The 21,725-nt window shown below is 36.4% G+C and overlaps 1 protein-coding gene across 4 annotated transcripts in view; it reads left to right on the top strand.

The window, feature by feature from the left end:
* Positions 1-21,725, top strand: part of NAA35 (N-alpha-acetyltransferase 35, NatC auxiliary subunit) — a 93,886-nt gene that overhangs the window by 36,388 nt on the left and 35,773 nt on the right. For all 4 annotated transcript variants that reach the window (XM_004440803.3, XM_014795589.2, XM_087444318.1 and 1 more), the window contains exons 9-11: positions 989-1,039; positions 1,689-1,772; positions 2,651-2,765. In XM_004440803.3, the coding sequence (XP_004440860.1) occupies positions 989-1,039; positions 1,689-1,772; positions 2,651-2,765 (250 nt within the window). The remainder of the gene's footprint in view (positions 1-988; positions 1,040-1,688; positions 1,773-2,650; positions 2,766-21,725) is intronic.

Here is a 21,725-nt window from a genome sequence, read left to right as displayed (position 1 = left end):
GTTTTAGAATTTTAGCATACTATTTTAAGAATAGCATAATATTCTAGTTTTAAGTTTTTCAAAGGTAAGGACTATCTACTTCACCTTTGTATCTTTAGTAGCTAGTACAGTGTCTGCAACACAGTAGAAGGGCTCAGTAGATGGTGGTATCCCAAATCTGGGGAAAGCCTTCTGTGAATGACATCCTTCAGCTAGATGACCCTGATGATTTGGTTCTTATAGAGATTAAAAAAGGAAAAAAGTTATATTTCTAATATTTTTTTACACTTGTATAATACAGCATGGTTGCCAAAGCAATTTTACATTATTGTCTTATTTGATATTTACAATTATTCAGTGAATTAGGCAGTTAAATGCACACAATGCCCCACTTTTAGATGAGGAAAATACAGCTCAAAGGAATTAAGTAACCTGTTAGTCTGAGTCTTATTTAAGAGTAGCCACTAGTAAGTGGCAGCTCCCAGGCTAGAGCCCAGGTTTTCAACCAGATCTTCCTGTGGTACTGCCCTGGATTTGTCAAAATAGTCGACTATTTATTACTCTTGTGGATGTTTTGCATTTTATTGTAGAACAGATCAGTATTTATCATGTGACTTTGTGATGTGTTTTTGTAAAGGTTGCTATTTTTTTCTAACAAGGTTTGTTTTGAAAGCATCAGGAATTTCAATTAATAGATCCTTTTAAAAGAAAGAAGTACCATGTGCCATATGCTTTTACTTATGTTAATTTATTGTTTTGCTTTGCTGTTTTTAATACCTTATTCTTTTGTGTGATCTTTGTAATTTATATCAAAATGAACTTTCTGTATATGTTATTAATAGCAGGAAAATAAATACTAAATATGACTTTTTTTCTCCCAAATATTTTTCTTAGAAATAGATTCTTACATATACTCAATAAATTTATTTAGTGCTTTACCTTGTATATTTATAATTTAATGCTTCTACAGATTTGTATTTGTTTTAATTCACCTTTTTTAAAATTTTAGAGTACTCGAAGTCGACAAGGAGAAGAAAGAGATCCAGAAGTTGAACTAGAAGTAATTGAACTTATTTTCTGGTAGATAATATCAGAGAAGTCTACCTCTTAATGTTATAGTTTTATGAACTGCGTTATAATTTATGGAAGCCCTTTTTAAGGTATTTCTTTAAAAATTGGACATTGCAAGGGATTTTATTTCCCTTGTATTTATTTTGATAGAATGACAATAGAGCTCTTTCAAATACATGATTTCAAAGCTCTTCAGTATTCCTATGAGGTAGGAAGAAAAAAATGACTTTTTACAGATGATACATCAAAGCTTGGCAAAACTCAAGAACTTGCGCGGTATCCAAAGTTACCAAACCTTTGTGGAGATCCTAAATTTTCTGACTCTGCTTAAAGCACCTTTTTATCAATCCTTTTAAAAATACTAATTAAGTTAGATTTTGAGATAATAGTGTAACTTTTGATTTAGGGAAAAATCAGTCTTGTTGATATAGAAACTTTATATTTCTATTTCAGTAGAATCAGCTTTGTTATATTTTCTGCAGCTCATTTTCAGACATTTGAAAGACTATAAGTGAAGGTGTTTGTAATGTAGTAAGTTGTTAACATTGAGATCTAGGACTTAAAATACTGTATTTTAAAATGAAATTCCTTTGACAGACTTTGCATGTTTTAACTTCTAGTCCTTTCTTATTTTTTAGCACCAACAATGTTTAGCAGTATTCAGCAGAGTGAAATTTACTCGAGTGTTACTGACAGTGCTTATAGCCTTTACTAAGAAAGAGGTAAGGGCCTTTGCTGTAATCTATTCTAATGTTTTTGTTTTGGATGGAATGCTTTATTGAAACAGTTCTGAGACTTCTCCATTGAAATGCCCCTGATTGCACATATACAGCACTCAACATGTGGTGTATTTACATCAGAGTATCCCTGATGATTTTCTCAAAAAGTCACGTGAATTTTACATTGTGCTCCATAACGTATCCATGTCGTTGATATAAAAATAATACTTTATATTACTTATTAGTGGATAAAATAATAGAAGCTGAAGTTGCTTGTGGGTAGTCATATTTTGTGAATTGAAAAGGAGAAAGTAAAAATGAGAATTTTAGGTAGACGGCTTCTTTCATTCAATTAAATAATTAACTGTTGGATTTGTTTAGAACCAAAAGCAAGCACTACAAGGTGAATATTTTTCTTTTGTGTTTATTTGCATTAATTTGAGTAAATTACAGACTAATTTGTGAATAGTTAATAAGTGGTGAGTAGAGATCCAGCCTTTATAATATTGATCTAATTTCTCTAATTCTGTTTTTTTCCTTTTTTTTAAAATTTCATCTTGATGAATGACATAGTGGAAAAGTTGAAATTTCCCATTTTCCAGTTGACTGCATCTCTGTTTTTTTTTAACATAAGATTAACAGCATAAACCAGAAATGTTTTCTATTGTTTTTTAATGACTCCTACAAGATATAGATATGGGTAAAAAAATAATTTCTATCCTAACAGGATCTGGGCATCCTGTATTAAGTGAATAGTTTGTGAAAACCAATGTTGTTACAACAAGCATTTAATTTCATTATTGTTTATAGGATTTTCCTATTTAATGTATATCTTTCAGTGAAAGAATATGTAAGAATGTTTTTGGTGATTTATTTGCTAGACCAGTGCTGTTGCAGAAGCTCAAAAATTGATGGTTCAAGCAGCAGATCTTCTTTCTGCCATTCATAATTCATTGCATCATGGCATCCAGGCCCAGAATGATACTACAAAAGGAGGTAATTGTCTGTTTTGCTCCCGCTCTTTTTCCTTGTTTCCCATTCAGAGTGTATGGTTTCTGGTTTGTTCTAAAATTTCGTTTAAGTTAGTCTATCTGGACCTTGGAATGTTTTGCTCCATAGACTTACATAGAGTGTTTATACTCCCTTCTTTTTAAATTTATTCTAGACCGAAAACAATTCTATAGAACTTGGCCATCTCCTGTATTTTATTGTGTGGGCTCTGCATATTTACCCTGTCTGGTAATCATGCTGTGATGTCAACAGTACGTTTGTTTTTAATCACCTCTCCCCTTTACTCCTTTGAGAGAGCATTACCTCCAGTACGCAGTTTTCCCTGACTCCGCCAGGCAGGCCTAGGTATTCCCTCTGTGGCCTCAGTGCACGTGTATATGCCTCTGTTATAACATTTGTTCAATACATCATATTGTAGTTGTTTACATATTTGTCTTTCCATGAGATTTTGAGTATGTTTAGGCTGGAGACTATCTTCTTTGTATATCTCTTACAGTGCATGTACATTGTTTACACTCAGTAGATTTTATTTATGAAATATGCCTTAAATAAAAAGAACAGGGTACCTTTGTTGTAAAAGTTGTGTCTGAGTTAACATTTTACATAATGTGTAGCAATTTTGATTATCTTTAAAACTTATTAAAATGAGATGATATTTATATTTAAATTAGTTTTTCCCAGTTGTTGGTCCTGTGACCAGGAGGCCAGTTTTTACTGATTCACACTCCTTTCCTTTTTCACCCCTCCCTTCCTTTTAGGGACGACAGTTGTGGTATTCTCCTTCTCATGAATTTTTTTTCTTACTCAAACGTTAGGTAGTGGAACAGTCCAAAGGGTAATTTGAGGGAATATATATATATATATATATATATATATATATGAGATGACTGACTAGGTGGCATTCTGTGACAATGGGACATAAGAAAAAAAAGGTTGTTAATGCATAGGAGGCTATCTGGTACATGTTTATAGAGAGGTATAACATATCTACAACTCTTCAATACTTTGAAATCCAGTGCAAGAATACTTTTATGAAACCACTGTATAATATATTACTGCAAAGTAGTTTGTTTGTTGGGTTATGTATCAGCAAGGTATTGATGCAAAACAAGAGTCTTCCAGATGACTGGATTCTGATGCTCCTTTTTGCCATATCCTGACTATTGTGGGTTGTTATGGTCTATAACACTGAGGATAATAATTGCCGTAGGATCATTAGTTGCCCGTGTGGTTTGTGGCTTCCCTATATTTCAGACCAGTCAGTGCTAAAAAAAAATTGCTTGTGCGTATATTCCCCACTATTTCTCTGGTTTTATAGTCTGCTCATGAGTAAGCTTCAGGAAGATGGTTTGTGTAAAATTGGCTTGAATAAACTTTTTAAAAAATAGAATCTTCCGACTAAGCAAAGGAAGTTTTAAATTTAGGGAGTACTCACTTTGCGCTTAGTTTTCTGTTTAATACCTTTAAGCTGGCTTAATTTAACTTTGTAATTATACGTTAAGCATAAAGCTAAACAGTTCTGTAACAAATGAATGCCTTGTCAATGATGTCTAGTCTAAGAAGAATGATGATAAAGCAGTAATGTAGATTAGTTTTCATCTCAGATTACTTATTTTGCCTTCTTAATATTATTACAACTCCAGCTAGTGACAGAAGCACTGTGTAAAGCTCAAAATTGCTAAGCATTCATTTTAGCTTCTCGTTGAAAAGGCATATAATCAGTAGGACTGGAAACAGTGATGTAAAGGGAGAAATTAGGAAGAATCAAACTTGATCCAAGGATTACTTGCTGGTGGGTTTACTTAATGGATGTAATGTCTTGAAGATGCAAAAGGCAGAGTGGTTTGGGGAGAGGAAGTGGTTAAGGGGGAGCAGCTTAGATATAATTAATGGGATTTTTTGATGTGACGTGGAGCACTCCACTAGGAAAGTAAGTATTTTGCCCTGGAAAATGGATGGAAAAGGGTTTTGGAGTCATTTCATGTAAGTGCTAATTGAAATAGAAGGAATGGATGTGATTACTCAGGTTTGCTGGGTTCAGGACCTTGGGTTAGATCTTTGTTGAAGAAACAAGGGAAGAAGAGGATCCAGTGAAGCAAATGTTGTTCTTTGTCTTTGCTTATGCTGCCTTATTGCTCTTGAATTCTACACTTCTTTTTACATGTCTGGAATTATAACTCTTCCTTCAAAATGATGTTCAGATCATCTCCTCCAATGAAACTTTCCTGGTTCCAGTTGTCAAAATTTCTCTCTCACCTGTGTTCTTTCCTAGTTAGCTGTGGATTGGGTTTGGTTTTACTCTTTAGGATGCAAACATCTTTGACAGTTGCTAATGGAAATGAAAAATTTACCTAAAGTAACTTTGCCTGAAATTGGTAGATACTTTTGAAATGTATTTTCAAATCTGACACTCAATTTCAAGAAGACTTGTCATCATTTTAAAATAAATTAAAAGATGTCTGATTCAAATTGGTAGACTGAACACATGCATTTACCTTCTGAAACCCCAATGAAACAATGAAGAGGTTTTTTTTTTTAATAGGCATAATTGATAAAGAGGAAAAGGACAAGGAAAGGAGACAATAGCAACAAAATTTTAGAAGCAGGAAAACAGAAAGACATTGACCTTCTGTCCCCAGATGATGGAATTCTTAGCCACTGATAGGGAAAGTCAAGAGACAAACCAGTTGTGCTGTGGATCCCCTAAAGGGGCTCCATTTTTAGTATACCACGTACCTCTGAAAATGAGGAAGAGAATTATGCTGATAACATGAAAACTGGTTGAAAATCTGTTTAGAAGCAGAGATTTTTTTTCCCCCTTTTCTCCTGGATTACCTTCCTGAGCCTTAGAAAACTTAAAGTTTATTCTCTGGAATAGGGGAACAGAGAGGTTCTGGACTGAGGGGATACCAGGCACAGTTGAATGGTGTGCATTTTGGGGAAGTTAAGTGAAAATTTAAATATTTATTATTGTGACCTATTCCCCTCCTCCTCCCTTAGCTCCCTCCCATCCCCCTCAGTTTCTAAAACAGTACAGCCTGGTTCTTGTACTCCGCTTAAGAGTTTGGAAGATTCTTCTTGGGGAGATCGGACAAGCTCAAGAGGTGGAGAAAAACAACAGCGAAATTTAAATATACTGATGACAGCAGCTCCCCTGATAAAAAAGCTTGGTTTGGAAAAGCCTAACCTGTATTCACAGAGCTGTTAATGGGGTTTTTTGTCCTCCAGTTTCAAATCTGAATATATAGTCAAGAGTGGAAGTCTCTAGCCTGAAAAAAAAGAAAAAAACAGGCAAGGAAACCAAATATGTTAAAATGAGAAAAATCAATGCATATGTAAAACAGGAATAAGATGTTATACAAAAGAAAAAAAGAGAATATATTCTTTGAGATTCAAAATATAAGAGCAGAAATGATAAAAATAGAAAGTGTAGAACACAAACTTAAGGAGATCTTAGAGAAAGTAGAGTGAAAAATGAAAAGATGGATAATAAAGAGAAAGAAGATAAGAATAATATAGGATCAGACCAGAAGGTCTACTTCTAATAATGATAAATAATAAATAAGATAAATGAAGGATAAACTAATAAAAGTTGTTCCAGAAACAGAGATCAGAAAATAGAAGCAAAAACAAAAAATCATTTAAGAAAATTTCCCCATATCAAATGATACAAATACCCAGATTGAAAGGGCCAATAAAGAGCTGCTGAGCACAACTAGGGTGAAAATAGACTTCTATCAAGGCATATCATCATGAAATTTCAGAATAGTAGGGAAAAATAGAAGATCCTCAGAGATTTGAAAAAGACAAAGACAAGTTACATACACAGAATCAAGACAGAATGTCATCAGGCTTTGCAACACCGGTAGTGGAAGACAGAAATCAGTGGACCAAAGAACAAGAGCCACACTTGAAGGAGCCACACTCTCTGATTTCAAAACTTAGTACAAAGCTACAGTAATCGAGACAGTTTGGTACGAGCATAAAGATAGACATAGATCAGTGGAATAGAGTTAAGAATCCAAAAATGAACCCTCATGTTTATGGTCAACTGGTATGTGACAAGAGTGCTGAGATAATTCAATGGGTAAAGAAAAGTGTTTTCAACAAATGACACTGAGACAACAGGATAACCACATGCAAAAGAATAAAGTTGGACAGCCCTTCCCCTCTACCTCACATCATATACAAAAATCAACTCAAAATGGATCAATGACCTAATGTAAGAACTAAAAATATAAAACTGAAAACATAGACATAAATCTTACAACTCTATAAAAAGAAAAATCAAAAAATGGGGAGGGGATCTGAATAGACATTTTTGTAAATAAGATATACAAATGGCCAGTAAGCACATGAAAAGATGTTTTTCATCATTAACCATCAGGGAAATGCAAATCAAAATGAAAAGATACCGTTTCCCACCTATTAGATGGCTGTAATCAAAAGACAGATAATAACAAGTGTTGGCGAGGATGTGGAGAAACTGGAACTTGCGTACGCTGCTGGTGGGAATGTAAAATGATGCAGCTGCTTTGGAAAATAATCTTGTAGTGTCTCAAAAGGTTAAACAGAGTTTTATAAGGCAGCAGCTCCAATCCTAGGAATATACCCAAAGGAATGGAAACATATGTCCACACAAAAAGTTATATGCTAAGGCTCATCACAGCATTATTCATAATAGCTAAAAAGTGGAAACAACCCAAATGTCCATCAGCAGATGAATGGATAAATAAAATGTATATCTATGCAAAGGAATAGTATTTGACAGTTAAAAGACATGAAGTACTGATGCCTGCTACTTATGGACCAATGGATGGACTTTGAAAACATTATACTAAGTAGAAGAAGCCAATCACAAAAGACCATATATTGTATGATTTTTATGTATATAAAATGTCCAGAATAGGTAAATCCATATAGACAGAAAGTAGATTAGCCGTTGCCTAGTGCTGGAGGAAGGTAGGAAGAAGAAGAGTGACTGTGAATGGATATGCAGTTTCTTCTTGGGTGATAAAAATGTTGTATATTTTATTGTGGTGATGGTTTTACAACTCTATGACTATATTAAACAACTATTAAATTATACACTTTAAATAGATTAATTATATGGTATGTTAGTTATATTTCAATAGAGTCATGATTAAAAGAAAATCAGTTGAACAATGTTTTAGAATTTTGGGGGAAAATGGTTTCTAATCTGGAATCTGATTCCCAAACTATAATTTAATTGGGAGGAAAGATAATTGCAAGTATTTAGGATCTCACAAAATTAATCTCCCAAACGTTTTTCAAGATACTACTTGAAATATGTGCTTTATTAAAATGAGGGAGTAAATCAAGAAAAAGAAAAACACGGAGTTTAGGGAATATGAGAATTCAGCGTAAGAAGATAATGAAGGAAATCCCCAGGGTGAGGGTACAGCGAGATCACCAGATACTAGCTGAGCACTGTACATGGAGGACAAGTCTAGATTGGAGACAGTCACAAAGCTCTAGGGGAGATATCTCCAAATGGATTCAAGACTTGTTGTCACCAATGAAATTGGTACAATAGCTGTTGTGTTTATTGTAGTAAGAAGAGGTTTAGAGAATTGGCAAAGGATTTGAGGTTTAATTGTTAGGTACATAGGAAAAAAGCAAATAAAAAAAGCAGTGATTAACTTCAGAATATATATGAAAATAAAAGTTATTTCCATGTTTGCAAAATCATTCATGGCCCGGATGTGAATATCTTTTACTTAATCATAATGGTGCAAATGCTGAATGTTGATCATAACCCAAATTATGATCTAACTATATTGGAGGTGAGAGGACAGAAGTATATGTATGCATATAATTTATACATACTTAGAGTGCTACTTCATATTTTATCAGTTTTACACATATCTCTGACTTCCTCTTTTTGAAGATGGAGGATTAAGTCAGAGATAACTGTGTGAAACTGAAAAAATATGAGGTGGCATGATAAGCTTGTTATTTGGCGATATGGAGGTTAAATACCAAAAAATAAATAGCTAAGAAGAAATGGAAGAGATTGCCTCTGGGAAGAGAGAAATAATGGAATTGAGGGTAGAGGGTGGACAGAGGATGTGGTTTTAATAAAAACCTTGTTCAGCTCTTTTATTTTGAGCAGCATGCATTTATGATGGAGTCAAAGAGACTAAAAATTAGTGTGAATTAAAAATAAATTAAAATATAATTTAGAATATAGAACTAGATGATAATACCATCTAGTAATATGATACCTTTAACCTCTTGAGGGCTGAACTTGGTGCTGAAACAGAAACTGTGCTGCCTCAACCCAGCTGGCTTCATTTGCCAGCTTGGCAGTGTACAAGAGCGCTCGGAGGTGACTTCATTTTAAGAAGATCACAACCCATTAGAGAGGCCTAGGCCATGACGTGCTAGTGCCAGGAACTTCATATGTTTACTCGTTTAATTAAAACATTTTTCTCTTTAAGAAAAAATACGCATGCATCTCTGTGTGTGTGTAATCTAGAGGACTTCGAGGTTTTAGATGGTACAGTAAAGATGTCTCTGCTGTTTCGCCTCTCTACAACCAACTGAAAATTATAAGGAATTTGAGAAACAGAATCCTCCCAACTTCTTAAAAAATAGGAAACCCTATAACCCAAATCAAAATAGAAGGGCTGTCAAACATAGTAACAGTAGGACCCAAATGAAGGAGAACCTTGAGAATGGATTCCAAGATTTTCTTGGTGTAAACATAAGTAGATCAGCAAAGCACAACGTTCTCAAAGTAGTTGGAACAACCTGAAGGACAAAACAGGGATTCTTTTGGAGTAATAACTAAGAGTGGGATACGCAAGCTGGCTGTGGGAACCTATCTAATCAATATACTAGAGATGCAAAGGAGGTGGGGCTTTACCAGAAACCATGTCAGTGTGCTATCTTTGTTACTCCTGTAAGAGAGGAGGTGCTCTAGATGTTAGCAGTATAGCAACTTGTAATCTGTGTCAGTAAAGGAGGTAGAAAGGTAACTTCTCTTGCATACTCACACACCACATGCACATCATATGGGGCTTAACTGCAAGTCAGTGAGGCTTCCTGTTAGTCTAGAGTACTATTCTAACACCTCACCCAAATAACTGGCTCAGGAAGCACTCATTGAATGATGTAATAATCAAAAAAGAAACTATACAGTATTTATACACAAATATTCCAGGAAGTTAATGAGCAAAAAACAAGAAAAACAAAAGGTAGATGAAAAACACAAACCAGAAACATATTTCTGCAGGATTTCAAAGAATTTATTAAAGAATAAAATGATCTCTATAAAACAAGAGTACAAAGCAGAAATATTAGGACTAAAGGAAGAAATAATGAATAAGAGAAAGAGAGTACAAGTGAGCAGGCAGAGTTAGGAAAGGAGAAAAATCCTGAAAGTGAAGACCTCATTGAAAATAGTAAAATGTATGTTAAGCATTGCAAGCAGAAGGAAAGTGAACAAAAAATGTTTGAAGTATTAGTAAATAATAGCCCAAGAAGACTCATTATACTCGTAATTGATGTCTCTTAAGAGGAGAACCATATAATGGAACAGGAGAAAAAGTTAACCATTCCTGGAAAGAAGCAGATACAGTTAAATTTACAGATTTAATTGGAAGGCTATAATGTGTCCTGGGAAAATTGATAAAGAATCATTGATATTTAGTAGAAGTGTCCTAGTAAAATACTTTAGATATGAAGCAACAATGATGTGTGCGGCCTGGCTTCAGAGTTCTTCACATCAGCATTCAAGACAGAAAGTACTGGAACAGTGTCTAAAAGTCCTCAGTTAAAGAAATATGTTTTGTAGCCATCTCAACTATTCTTAAGTGACACTCAGACAAGTATTTTTTAAACTTGCAAGGACATAGGAAATATTTTCCTCTGACTTTTTCCTGGAGGGAAAAGATTGGAATCAAGAATGAAATTTAGCTCACTGAGACAAAAATGGAAAAGCTATGACAGAAAAGATAGGCAGTGAGCATTGAATCCATTTCTTTATAGAACTACAGTTAAAAAAAGCAGTGAAAGTTGATTTTACTAAATATAATGTGACATAGATGTTGTGAACCTTGACAGTATAAAGTAATCATATAATAAAAGTCAAGACATAAAGGAAGAGAAGACTAATTTATTTTATATTGCAGGGGTCCAGAGATACTGGTTAGAGTCAATAAATCTATTACAGAGATAAAGGTATATTTCAGCATATAAAGTTAACTCATGATGGAGATACGATAATTCAAATTTGGTGGGTAAAGGGAGGTGGAGGGAGGACTCTAATATTATCATTGTTTTTTCATCGGTAAGGAAATTAATAACTAGTGAAAGATAAAAGCATTACAAAGGGAAGCATATTTTTCGTATTAAGTGGGAACAAAACTAAGATCTGGTCCTTGCTCTTCGTTCTTTCTTCTCTTGGAAAAATTCAGTCCTAAAGCCATGAAGTGGGCCTGAGCAAGATGGGCATTTGTACTGGAGCAGGGTGTTGGAGCCTGACCCAGGTTTAGGACAGTGTCCATGTAGGGGATAGGGATTGCCTGACACAAGGTGTTGCAACCATGTGGATAGGAAGGACATCATCGTTCCAGGGCAGTCCTCAGGACCTTTATCAAAGCCTGTGTAGGGTGAGGATGCCTCTGTGTATAATGGTAGTGGAGTGAGGAGGGCATCTGCGAAGCGGTGGGCTTGGAACAAGATTTTGGAGCTAAGTGGCTTGAGGAGGGCATCATCACGAATGGGCAGTCTGCTAGATTCACTACTTCCCAAGCGAGGTGAGAAGGGTATCTGCCCAGGAGGGCAGCTGAGCTTGGAGTACCTGAGCCTAAGCAGGATCAGGAGGGTGACCATGTGGAAGCAACCTGGCACTGTGTGTCAATAGCCTAAGTAGGGTGAAGAGAGTATGTCTATAGGAGGGCGTCTAGTGTAGAGTTTTAGAGCCCAAAAGGTGTGTGGGAGCCTAGGCAGGGTGAGGAGGGCATACTCGTGTGAGTGTGGCCTGCCATGGGGTACTAGAACCTGAGGCAGATTCATAGAGGCAGCTGTGGGCTGTTGGAGACCATGCAAGGTAAGGAGGGCATCTATATCTAAGGGTCGCCTGGTGCGGGATTTTAGAGCCTAAGCATATTGAAGAAGTCGTCCTTGTGGAAAGGTGCCCAGGGACAGGTGTCAGATAACAAGTGGGGTGAAGAGGGCATCTTTACGGGAGGACAGCCCAGCACAGAATGTCAGAGCCTAAGCATCAAGAGGAGGAAGTCTTAATGGAAAGGTGGACTGTGTGGCGATTTGCAGCCTAAGCAGATTGAGGAAGGGCATCTGTACAGAAAGGTGACCTGGCATAGGGTTTCAGAGCTTAGACAGGTTGAGGAGGCATGTTTGTGGAAGAGTGGCCTGACATGGGGTATAGGAGCCCAGACAGAGTGGGGGTCATGGTGGCTTGGAGGTAGAACCCAAGTAAGGTGAGAGCACATCCTGTGTAGGGGAGGTGTCACTGCTAGCACACCTAAATGATAGCCCCAAATATATCAAGCTCCTAATTCTCAAAACCTATAAATGTTACTTTAATTGGAAAGAAAGTCTTTGCAGATGTGATTAAGTAAGGATCTTTCAATGAGGAGATGATCTTGCATTATCTGGTTGGACTCTAAATACCATCCTAAATGTCCTTCTTAAAAGAGAGGCAGAAAGAGATTAGATAGACACGCAGAAAAGAAGAAAGTGATGTGAAGACACAGGTAAAGATTGGCATGATGCAGCTATAAGCCAAGGAATTCTAACACAAGAACCTGGAAAAAGCAAGGAACAGATTTTTCCCTTAAAGCCTTTGGGCAGAGTGCTGCCCTGCCAACACCTTGATTTGAGCCTGTTGAAACTGATGTTGAACTTCTGGCCTCCAGAATTGTGAGAGAATAAATGTCTCTCGTTTTACAACACCCAATTTGTGGTAATTTGTTACAAGAGCAGTAGAAAGTAATACAAAGATTGCTTACATATGGGGGAATTGATCATATGTATAAATGTATTAAGAATTATGGCATGCCACATTTCTTAGATTTGGGGAGATGTTACACTAATTTCTAGAAAGAGAGAAAACTAAATTGAACTCTCTAGTTTTGGATTGAAATTAAAGGTATGGGTATAAATTCATAGTTTCTAATATATATAGATTGATATAGAAATAGATGTAGGTGTAAGTATGTATATGTATGACTGTGTGTGTGTGTGTAAACATGTCCATACGCATATATATATTTTTTCTGGCTCTGTCATCTAGAGACCCTGGGAACAGTGATATCCCAATAACAGTGAGCACACCTAACATCCAGATCTTGCTTCCTAAAGGCCATTGTCCACTAAAAGTAACTGGGGGTAGGAGTTGACCAAGATGGTGACATAGGAGGCTCCTGAGCTCCCTTCCTCTGATGGACATGCTGAATGTGGAGCTACATATGGAGCACTCCCTCTGAAAGAGATCCAGAAACTAGCTGATCAACTGCTATACCTTGGTGAATGAGAAAATACCCTCATCAAAACGGAGAGGAAAGGCTGAGACACACTCTTGCCATAAACCTCACCCCTGACATAGCGCCATGCAACGGAGAGAGAACCCGAACTCCCAGCTTCTACATGAGGAGCGAAGCGTTCGTTCTCCACGTCTAGCGCCTCAATTTTTAAGACACCCTCTGGAGGGATGTCTTAAACACCTAACTCTGGAGGCCAGCGGGGCTTGTGTCCAAGAGACCCACAAGACTAGAGCAAACAAAGAAGCAGTTCTTAATGGGTGCTTGAGCACTTGCCACGGCTGTTTGCACAAGGTTCAGTGCAGAGGAAGCGGGCAGAATCACCCATCTCCCATCTCCCAGTCTATTTCTGAAAGAGGTTTATTTGTATACTTTAAAAGCTGCTGCCTGAGGGCTCAGCACTGGAGGGAGCAGGCAAAATTGCCCATCTCCCAGTTGTTCCTTGAGATAGGTTTATCTGCATACTTTAAAAGCTGCTCCCTGAGTGCCAGACCTCCAGTTTAGCAGGCATCTAGGGGCTGACTGAGATCTTCAGAGACGGGGGAAGCTAGCAGGCACCTCTCCCACCTTTTCTTTCCAGCCTGTTCCAATAATAAAACCCACTTGCCAGTGTCTCCTGGGAAGGGGCTTGTACATACATACACCCAGCACCCGAGCTTTTGCAGCTGCCGCTCAAGGGATGAGCCCCTGCGTCACTTAGCTCTAATAGCCAATGGATCCATTCATGAGTACCACAGAAGTGTATCAAACAAAGAAACAGTTGTTAATGGGTATGGGAGCACCCTTCCCCTGTGGCTGTACGCCCAGGCCCAGCACAGAGGGATCAGGCAAAAACACTTGTCTCTGGATTTCTCCCTGGAAGGGGCTTAACCACGTAGTTTCTCAAGCTGCTTCTTGAGGGTCTAGCTTCTAATGACCCTGCATCTAGGTGCTGACTGCAGTCCTCCCCTTAGGGACACTGACGGGTCTTGGCACAACCTCAACCACTGGGAGCCACTAAGAACAGAGAGGGAGGCTTGGATAATCACAGAAGTTTGAGAGACAACTAAGAGCTTGGGCTGAGTTGATTGATGAGGTTCGTCTCTTACACTAGACTGTTTTATCAAGACTGGGAAATGTGGCTATTTTATCTACTATGCAGAAACCAACACAGAGAGTCAAGGAAAAGGAAGAAACAGAGAAATATGTTCCAAACAAAAGAACAAAGTAAATATCCAGACACAGATCTTAATGAAATGGAGATAAGTCATTTACCTGATTGAGAGTACAAAATAATAGTCATAAAAATATTCACTGAGGTCAGGAAGCAATGCGTGAACAAAGTAGGATTTCAACAAGGAGGTAGAAAACATAAAAAAATACCAAACAGAAGTCACAGAGCTGAAGAATACAATAACTACTGAAAAATTTGGTAGAGGAGTTCAGCAGGAAACTTAGATCAAGTGGAAGAAAAGATAGCAAACTTGAAGACAGGGCGGTGGAATTAAGCCAATCGGGCAAAAAGAAAAATAATGAAAAAGTATGAAGATAGCTTATGGGATTTTTGGGACACCATCAAGCAGATATGCATTATGCATTATAGGGGTCCCAGAAGGAGAAGAGAGAGAGACAGGGGCAGAAAGCATATTCAAAGAAATAATGGCTGAAAATTTTCCTATCCTGGAGAAGGAAACAGACATCCAGATCCAGGAAGCCCAGAGAGTTGCAGAAAAGATGAACCCACAGAGACCCACATCAAGACACGTTACAATTAAATTATCAAAAGTTAAAGACAAGGAGAGAATCTTAAAAGCAGCAAAAGAAGAGCAACTTATGTACAAAAGAATCCCCCTAAGACTATCAACAGATTTTTCAGGAGAAACCTTGCAGACCAGAAGGGAGAGGGATCATGTATTCAAAGTGCTGAAAGAAAATAATGCCAACCAAGAATACTCTACCAGGCAAAGTTGTCCTTCAGAATTGAAGGAGAGAAAAAGAGTTTCCAGACAAAAGCTGAAGGAGTTCATCACCACTATACCGACCTCACAAGAAATGTTAAAGGGAGTTCTTCCAGCTGAAACGAAAGGCCACTAATTAGTAACAGGAAAACATATGAAAGTATAAATCTCACTGGTAAAGGTAAATATGTGGTTAAATTCAGAATACTCTAATGTTACAATGCTGGTGGGTAAATCACTTACAACTCTAGTATGAAGGTTAAAAGTATTAAAAATAACTATAACTACAATAATTTGTTAATGGATAGACAATGAAAAAAGATGCAAATTGTGACATCAAAAACATAAACGTAGGTGAGGGGGAGCTTTGGTATGCTTTTGAAGTTAAGTGATTATCAGGTTAAAATACACTGTTATAAGGTGTTTTATGCAAGTCTCAACTTAACCACAAAGCAAAAGCCTGTTAGTAGATAATACAGAAGATAAAAAGAAAGGCATCAAAGCTTAACACTACAGAAAATCATCGAATAACAAAGGAAAAGAGCAAGAGAAAGAATAAAGGAACAAAGGAATTACAAAACAAGCAGAAAACAGTTAACAAAATGGCAATGGTAATCCATACCTATCAATAATTACTATCTTTTCGAAAAACTAGCTCTTAGTTGTGTTCTTTTCTATTATTTTTCTGGTCTCCTTTTCATTTATTTCCACTCCAATTTTTTATTATTTCCATCCTGCTAATTTAGGGCTTAATTTGTTTTTCTAGTTCCTTGAGGTGTAAAGTTAGGTTGTTTATTTGAGATCTTTCTAATTTCATAACAAATGCGTTTATCACTATAAACTTCCTTCTTAGAACTGCTTTTGCAGCATCCCATAGGTTTTGGTATGGTGTGTTTCCATTTTCATTTATTTTGAGGTATTTTTTGCTTTTTTTCTTTGAGCCATTGGTTGGTCAGAGGTGTGTCGTGTGTTACTTAGTTTTCACATATTTGTAGATTTTCCAGCTTTCATCTTGTTGATTTCTGGTATTATACCATTGTGCTCAGAAGAGAAAGTTGGTATGATTTCCGTGTTCTTCAATTTGCTATGACTTGTTTTTCTCCTATCATATGATCTAGCTGCTTAAGAAGAATGTGTATTATGCTGCTGTTGGGTGGAATACTTTGTATATGTCTGTTAGGTCCATCTAGTCTAATGTATAGTTTAATTAGAATGTTTTCTTACTGATTTTCTGTCTGGATGATCTATCCATTGTTGAAAGTTGGGTATTGAAGTCCTCTGCTATTATTGTATTGCTGTCTTCAGATCTGTTAATATCTACTGTATATATTTAGATGCTCCTATGTTGGGTGTATAAATGTTTGTAATTGTTATATCCTCTTGATGAATTGACCCCTTTATCATTATATAATGACTTTCTTTGTCTCCTGTACAGTCTTTGGCTTAAAGTCTGTTTTGTATGATACAAGTGTACCTGCCCATGCTTCCTTTTGGTTTCCATTTTCATACTTTTTCCAGCATTATTTACAATAGCCAAGGTATGAAACAATCTAAGTGTCCATCGACAGATGAATGGATAAAGTAAATGTGATGTATATATATACAGTGGAATATTATTCAGCCTTTAAAAAAGAAGGATATCTTGTCATTTGTGACAACATGGATGAACCTGGAGGGCATTATGCTAAGTGAAATAAGCTGGACAGAGAAAGAGAAACACTGTATGGTATCACTTATATGTGGAATAAAAAAAAAGTTGAACTCATAAAAACAGTAGAAAAGTGGTTGCCGGGGACTAGGGAAAATAGGGAGAGGTTGGTAAAAGGGTACAAACCTTCAGTTATAAGATGAATAAGTTCTGAGAATTTAATATATAACATGATGGCTATAGTTGATAACAGTATACTGTATAATTGAAGTTTGCTGTTAGACTAGAACTTAAATGTTCTCACCAAAGGGGGGGAAATAAAAAGTAAATATGTGAGGTGATAGATATGTTAATTACTTAACTAGGTGGAATCCTGTCACAGTATACACATATCAAATTGTCACATTGTATACTTTAAGTATCTTAGAATTTTATTGTCAATTATATCTCAGTGAAGGTGGAAAAAATATAAAAATGAAAAGAACTAGCACATTTTGGAGAACTGGGTGATTCTAGGGCTAGGGCAGGAGAGAACAAGATGAGCCTAGAGCATCTTATTATGCCAGAGTAAATGTTCAAAGAACGATGGAAACATGTCAGTTGTATAAAGAAAACAGCCGGAAGGGGCATTCATACAGGCCAAGTTGGGGACAACTTGAACATCAAAGTAAATGTTTTTAATAGATTATAACCTATTGAATAAAAGAGGAAGCAGTGATTCCATACTCATATAAATAAGTGGATGAGTGAATTGAGTTTGGTGATGATGAGCATGTTTAGGTGTCTTTCCCCTGTCCCCCAAATATTTATTAACTGCAAAGGGCAAAGTAGTAACTATAGTGAAGAAGCCTGTGAGTGATCTACTTAATCTAAGTGATCAAAGTTAACATTACCAGTAGTAAGTCAAATCACTACTTTGCTGATAGGGTGCAATGAAAAGAATATAACATATCACTTCTGTCACAATCCAGAGATTCATAATTTGTATCTAATTATGAAGAAGTAAAACAAATGCGCATTGAAGGGCAGTATACAAAATTACTGGCGTGTTAGTCTTCAAAGTTGTCAAAGTATGGAGGCCAAGGAAAGAGTGAAGTACTATTCTAGATGAAGGACATTAAGAGACAATGAAATTAAATGCAACTCGTGATTCTGACATGAATGTGAAGAACATTATTGGAACAGTTTGTAAAACTTGAGTGAGTTCTGAGAATTAGGTAATACTAACCAGTCAATGTTAGTTTCCTGATTCTGATTTTTGTATTGTTAATATATAAGAGAGTATGTCTTTGTAGAAATAGCACTCAACGTATTTGAGAGTGATTCAGTATTGACTGCACTTGCAACTTTACTGTAAGTTTGAGATTACTTCAGAAGAAAAAAATTCACCTTAAACAATGCAGAAAAGCAGATCAGCATGTATAACATGTTGATGTTTTAGTTTAAGAAGAGAATATGTGTCAATGGACAAATTGTGGTATATCCATAGAACGAAGTACTTTTTAGCAATAGAAAGAAATGAAATACTGATAAATTCAACGTAATTAAAAAATCTTGGAAACATTATGCTGAAAGCAGTCAGATATAAAAGAGTACAAATTGTATGAAACTTTTTGTATAAAAGTAGGAAAGACTAATCTATATACAGTCATGTGCCCTATAACAACGTTTTGGTCAGCTATGGACCACATATCCAACAGTGGTCCCATAAAATTAGTACCATATAACCTAGGTGTGTAGTAGGCTATATCATCTAGTCTGTGTAAGTACACTCTGATGTTTACACAGCAACAGAATTGCCTAACGATGCATTTCTCAGAATGTATCCCCATCGTTAAGCGACGCATGACTGTAAAGAGACAGTCGTTCCATTTTGCTGGGCATGGGGGTGATTGGCTGAGACGGGGCACAGGGAACCTTTTGGGGAAATGGAAATGTTGTATACATTGATTGTGGTGGTAGTTACATGGTTGTATATATTTTTCAAAACAATGAACTGTAAGCTTAATATTTCCTTTGTATTGTATCTAAATTATACCTGAATCAAGTGAAAAAAGGATACATGTAAATATGCACACATGGGAGAAACTTGTAGAGGTTAGTTCTCAAGAGATTAACTGGGGGTCGCAAGTGGGCAGAAGACTTTCTTTCATTGTATACGCTTTTGTTTTATTTGAAACCTTTATCATTTGCACGTATACCTATTCAAAAATGTACACCAAAGAACTTCAAAATATGTAGATGTGCATATATTACACCATAAGTTATTTGGACCTGTGATTAGGATAGAATATTCATTGAGACCATGCCTTTTGAGTTTAACAGGTGTGATTTAATGCCTTTTTATAACTTTTTTTGCGGTGAAATATACATAACAAAATTTGCCATTTTAACCATTTTTAAGTGTACAATTCAGTGGCATCAAGTACATTCACATTGTCGTGCAACTATCACCACCATCCATCTACACAACTTTTCATCTTCCCAAACTAAAACCCTGTATTCATTAAACAATAACTCCCGGGCTGGCCCCGTGGCTTAGCAGTTAAGTGTTCGCGCTCTGCTGATGGCGGCCCGGGTTCGGATCCCGGGCGCGCACGGGCGCACCGCTTCTCTGGCCGTGCTGAGGCCGCGTCCCACATAACAGCACCTAGAAGGATGTGCAGCTATGACATACAACTATCTACTGGGGCTTTGGGGGGAAAATAAATAAATAAATAAAATCTTTAAAAAAAAAAAAAAAAAAAACTCCCCCTCCCTCTAGCCCCTGGTAACCACTGTTTTACTTTATGTTTCTATGAATTTGACTATACTAGGTTCCTCATATAAGTAGGATCATACAATATTTGTCCTTTTGTGTCTGGCTATGTCACATAGCATAGTGTTACAACATTTTAGGAAAATGGAAGGAAAGGAAAAAAAGGAAATCAAGTAGCCAAGAAGTGCAGAATAACATAACAAAACCCTGGCAGCTTCAGCATTGTTTTTCAGAATTCCTTCCAACTTGAGGGCATCCAAAACTCATTATTTCAATAAATCTAACTGGAAATTGTCTATGTAACTTGGAAGAGATGTGTTGTCTCGACTAAAACATTTCCAGATCTCTAATTTTGGCATCTAATCAATTTTAGAATAACTTACTTTGCTAAATTAAATCAAAGCACATTGTTACTATAAATCTTTTATCCAAAGACCTTGTGCTGTTTATAATGCTTTTCTGCTATTAATAATGTAGACCAGTTATCTAACAAGAATTTTAGTAACTAAAACACTCTAAATCAATGCGCCATCATATTTTGAAAATAGTAACTATATTTTATTTTTAAAAGTGTTAGTATCAAGGGAAAATGATCTTATTTGGCCTTCTTGTACTAAGAAGCATTTTATATATGAAGTATTTTAACTGGAAAACCAAGAAAATTTTTCTACATCTACAGACTTGTAAAATTAGAAGAGAGTTTAGAAGTTATCTTGTCTGATATGTATCCAGTTCAATTCAGGAAAAATTTATTGACCAAAGTACACGCTGGGTAGAAAGGTGAATTATGTTCTTTTCTGAGGTCGTTTAGTAAGGACTATTTAGATTATTTTAATATAAGACAGTCTGAGATAAATTGTGTGGTAGAGATAGATACATGAAGTATAGTGGGCAAATGTTAGAGCAGTTTATTCTGGGAGGGGTTTGGGTGTGGTAAAGCTTCTTTTAGCATTTCATAGTGGATGTTGCCGTGAAACCAAACACAAACCCCTGCCAGGCTTTTAGCCCCTCTCCTGCTCAACTCTATTCTGCATCCTGAGTAACTGCTTTGATCTCTTATTATAGCTCAGTTCTTAGCTCATTTCTACTCAGGCAAGTTATTATGTTTTGTATAGGGTGGTGGCAGAGTCCTTTTGCATGAGATTCAACAACAGCTGCCACTTAAAAATAGCTACTAGGAACCACTTTACCAATTAACAAGGACTATGTTCAGAAAAATGTAAGGGGAAAATTTAAATGTTTGCGGAGAATGGAGAGAAGCATACAGACAACTTCTAACTTTATGCGTAGGGACTTGGTCCCCACTCTATTTATATGCATCTATTTTTACTTCCTGAGTTTGACTCAGGAAGTTATGACTTGGAAAATTACAACTCCCTAAGGAAAAAAGAAAAGGAGCCATATTCTCTGTCCTCTGGGCCTTTGATGTGCTTGGAATACTTTGTTCTGCCTAATGTTTTGTGCTTTGACTAACTTCTCATCATTTAGGTCTTTCCTTAGACTTCACTTCTTCTTGGGAGTCTTTCGTCTGATTTTTCCATTGATTAGATGCTCCTATTACTTTCTGAGCTTATCTACAGTGAATTATAGTTGCTTATTGTATTGTCTAGACCAGTGTTTCCCAATTGGGTCCTCCCAGGACATTTGGCAGTGTTGGATCCATTTGTGTTCTTCACAGTTGGGGGTGCTACTGGCGTCTAGTGGGTAAAGGTCAGGGATGCTGCTAAACACCTTATAGTGTGCGGGACAGCTGAATTACTTTCAGAAGGTGATACTGTTTTATGTTGTACTTTTAGTTTGTATAAAAATGAACGTAATACAGAATATATTGTATTTGTTACTGATTTCTCATTACCATTTACTTCCTTCCCTGGTAATAAAGATTTTCATGAGTGGCTCTTATCTTTGACTTGTGGTTTAAAGCCTAAAAGTATGTGAATTAAGAATAAAAGACTATTCCTGGGTAATAATTTTAGATGCATTTTAGAATGCTTTGAGGGAAAATAAGGGTAATGTACTATTTAAGTATCTGGGTTCTGTGCATTTATCATTAAAGTGTATTCATGTTGG

The sequence above is a fragment of the Ceratotherium simum genome, chromosome 20 (assembly GCF_057802395.1).
Source record: "Ceratotherium simum simum isolate JZ-2026a chromosome 20, ASM5780239v1, whole genome shotgun sequence".
In the NCBI taxonomy this organism is placed as follows: Eukaryota; Metazoa; Chordata; class Mammalia; order Perissodactyla; family Rhinocerotidae; genus Ceratotherium; species Ceratotherium simum.
The sequence above is the reverse complement of the archived record's forward strand: the minus strand, read 5'-3'. Positions and strand labels throughout refer to the sequence as shown.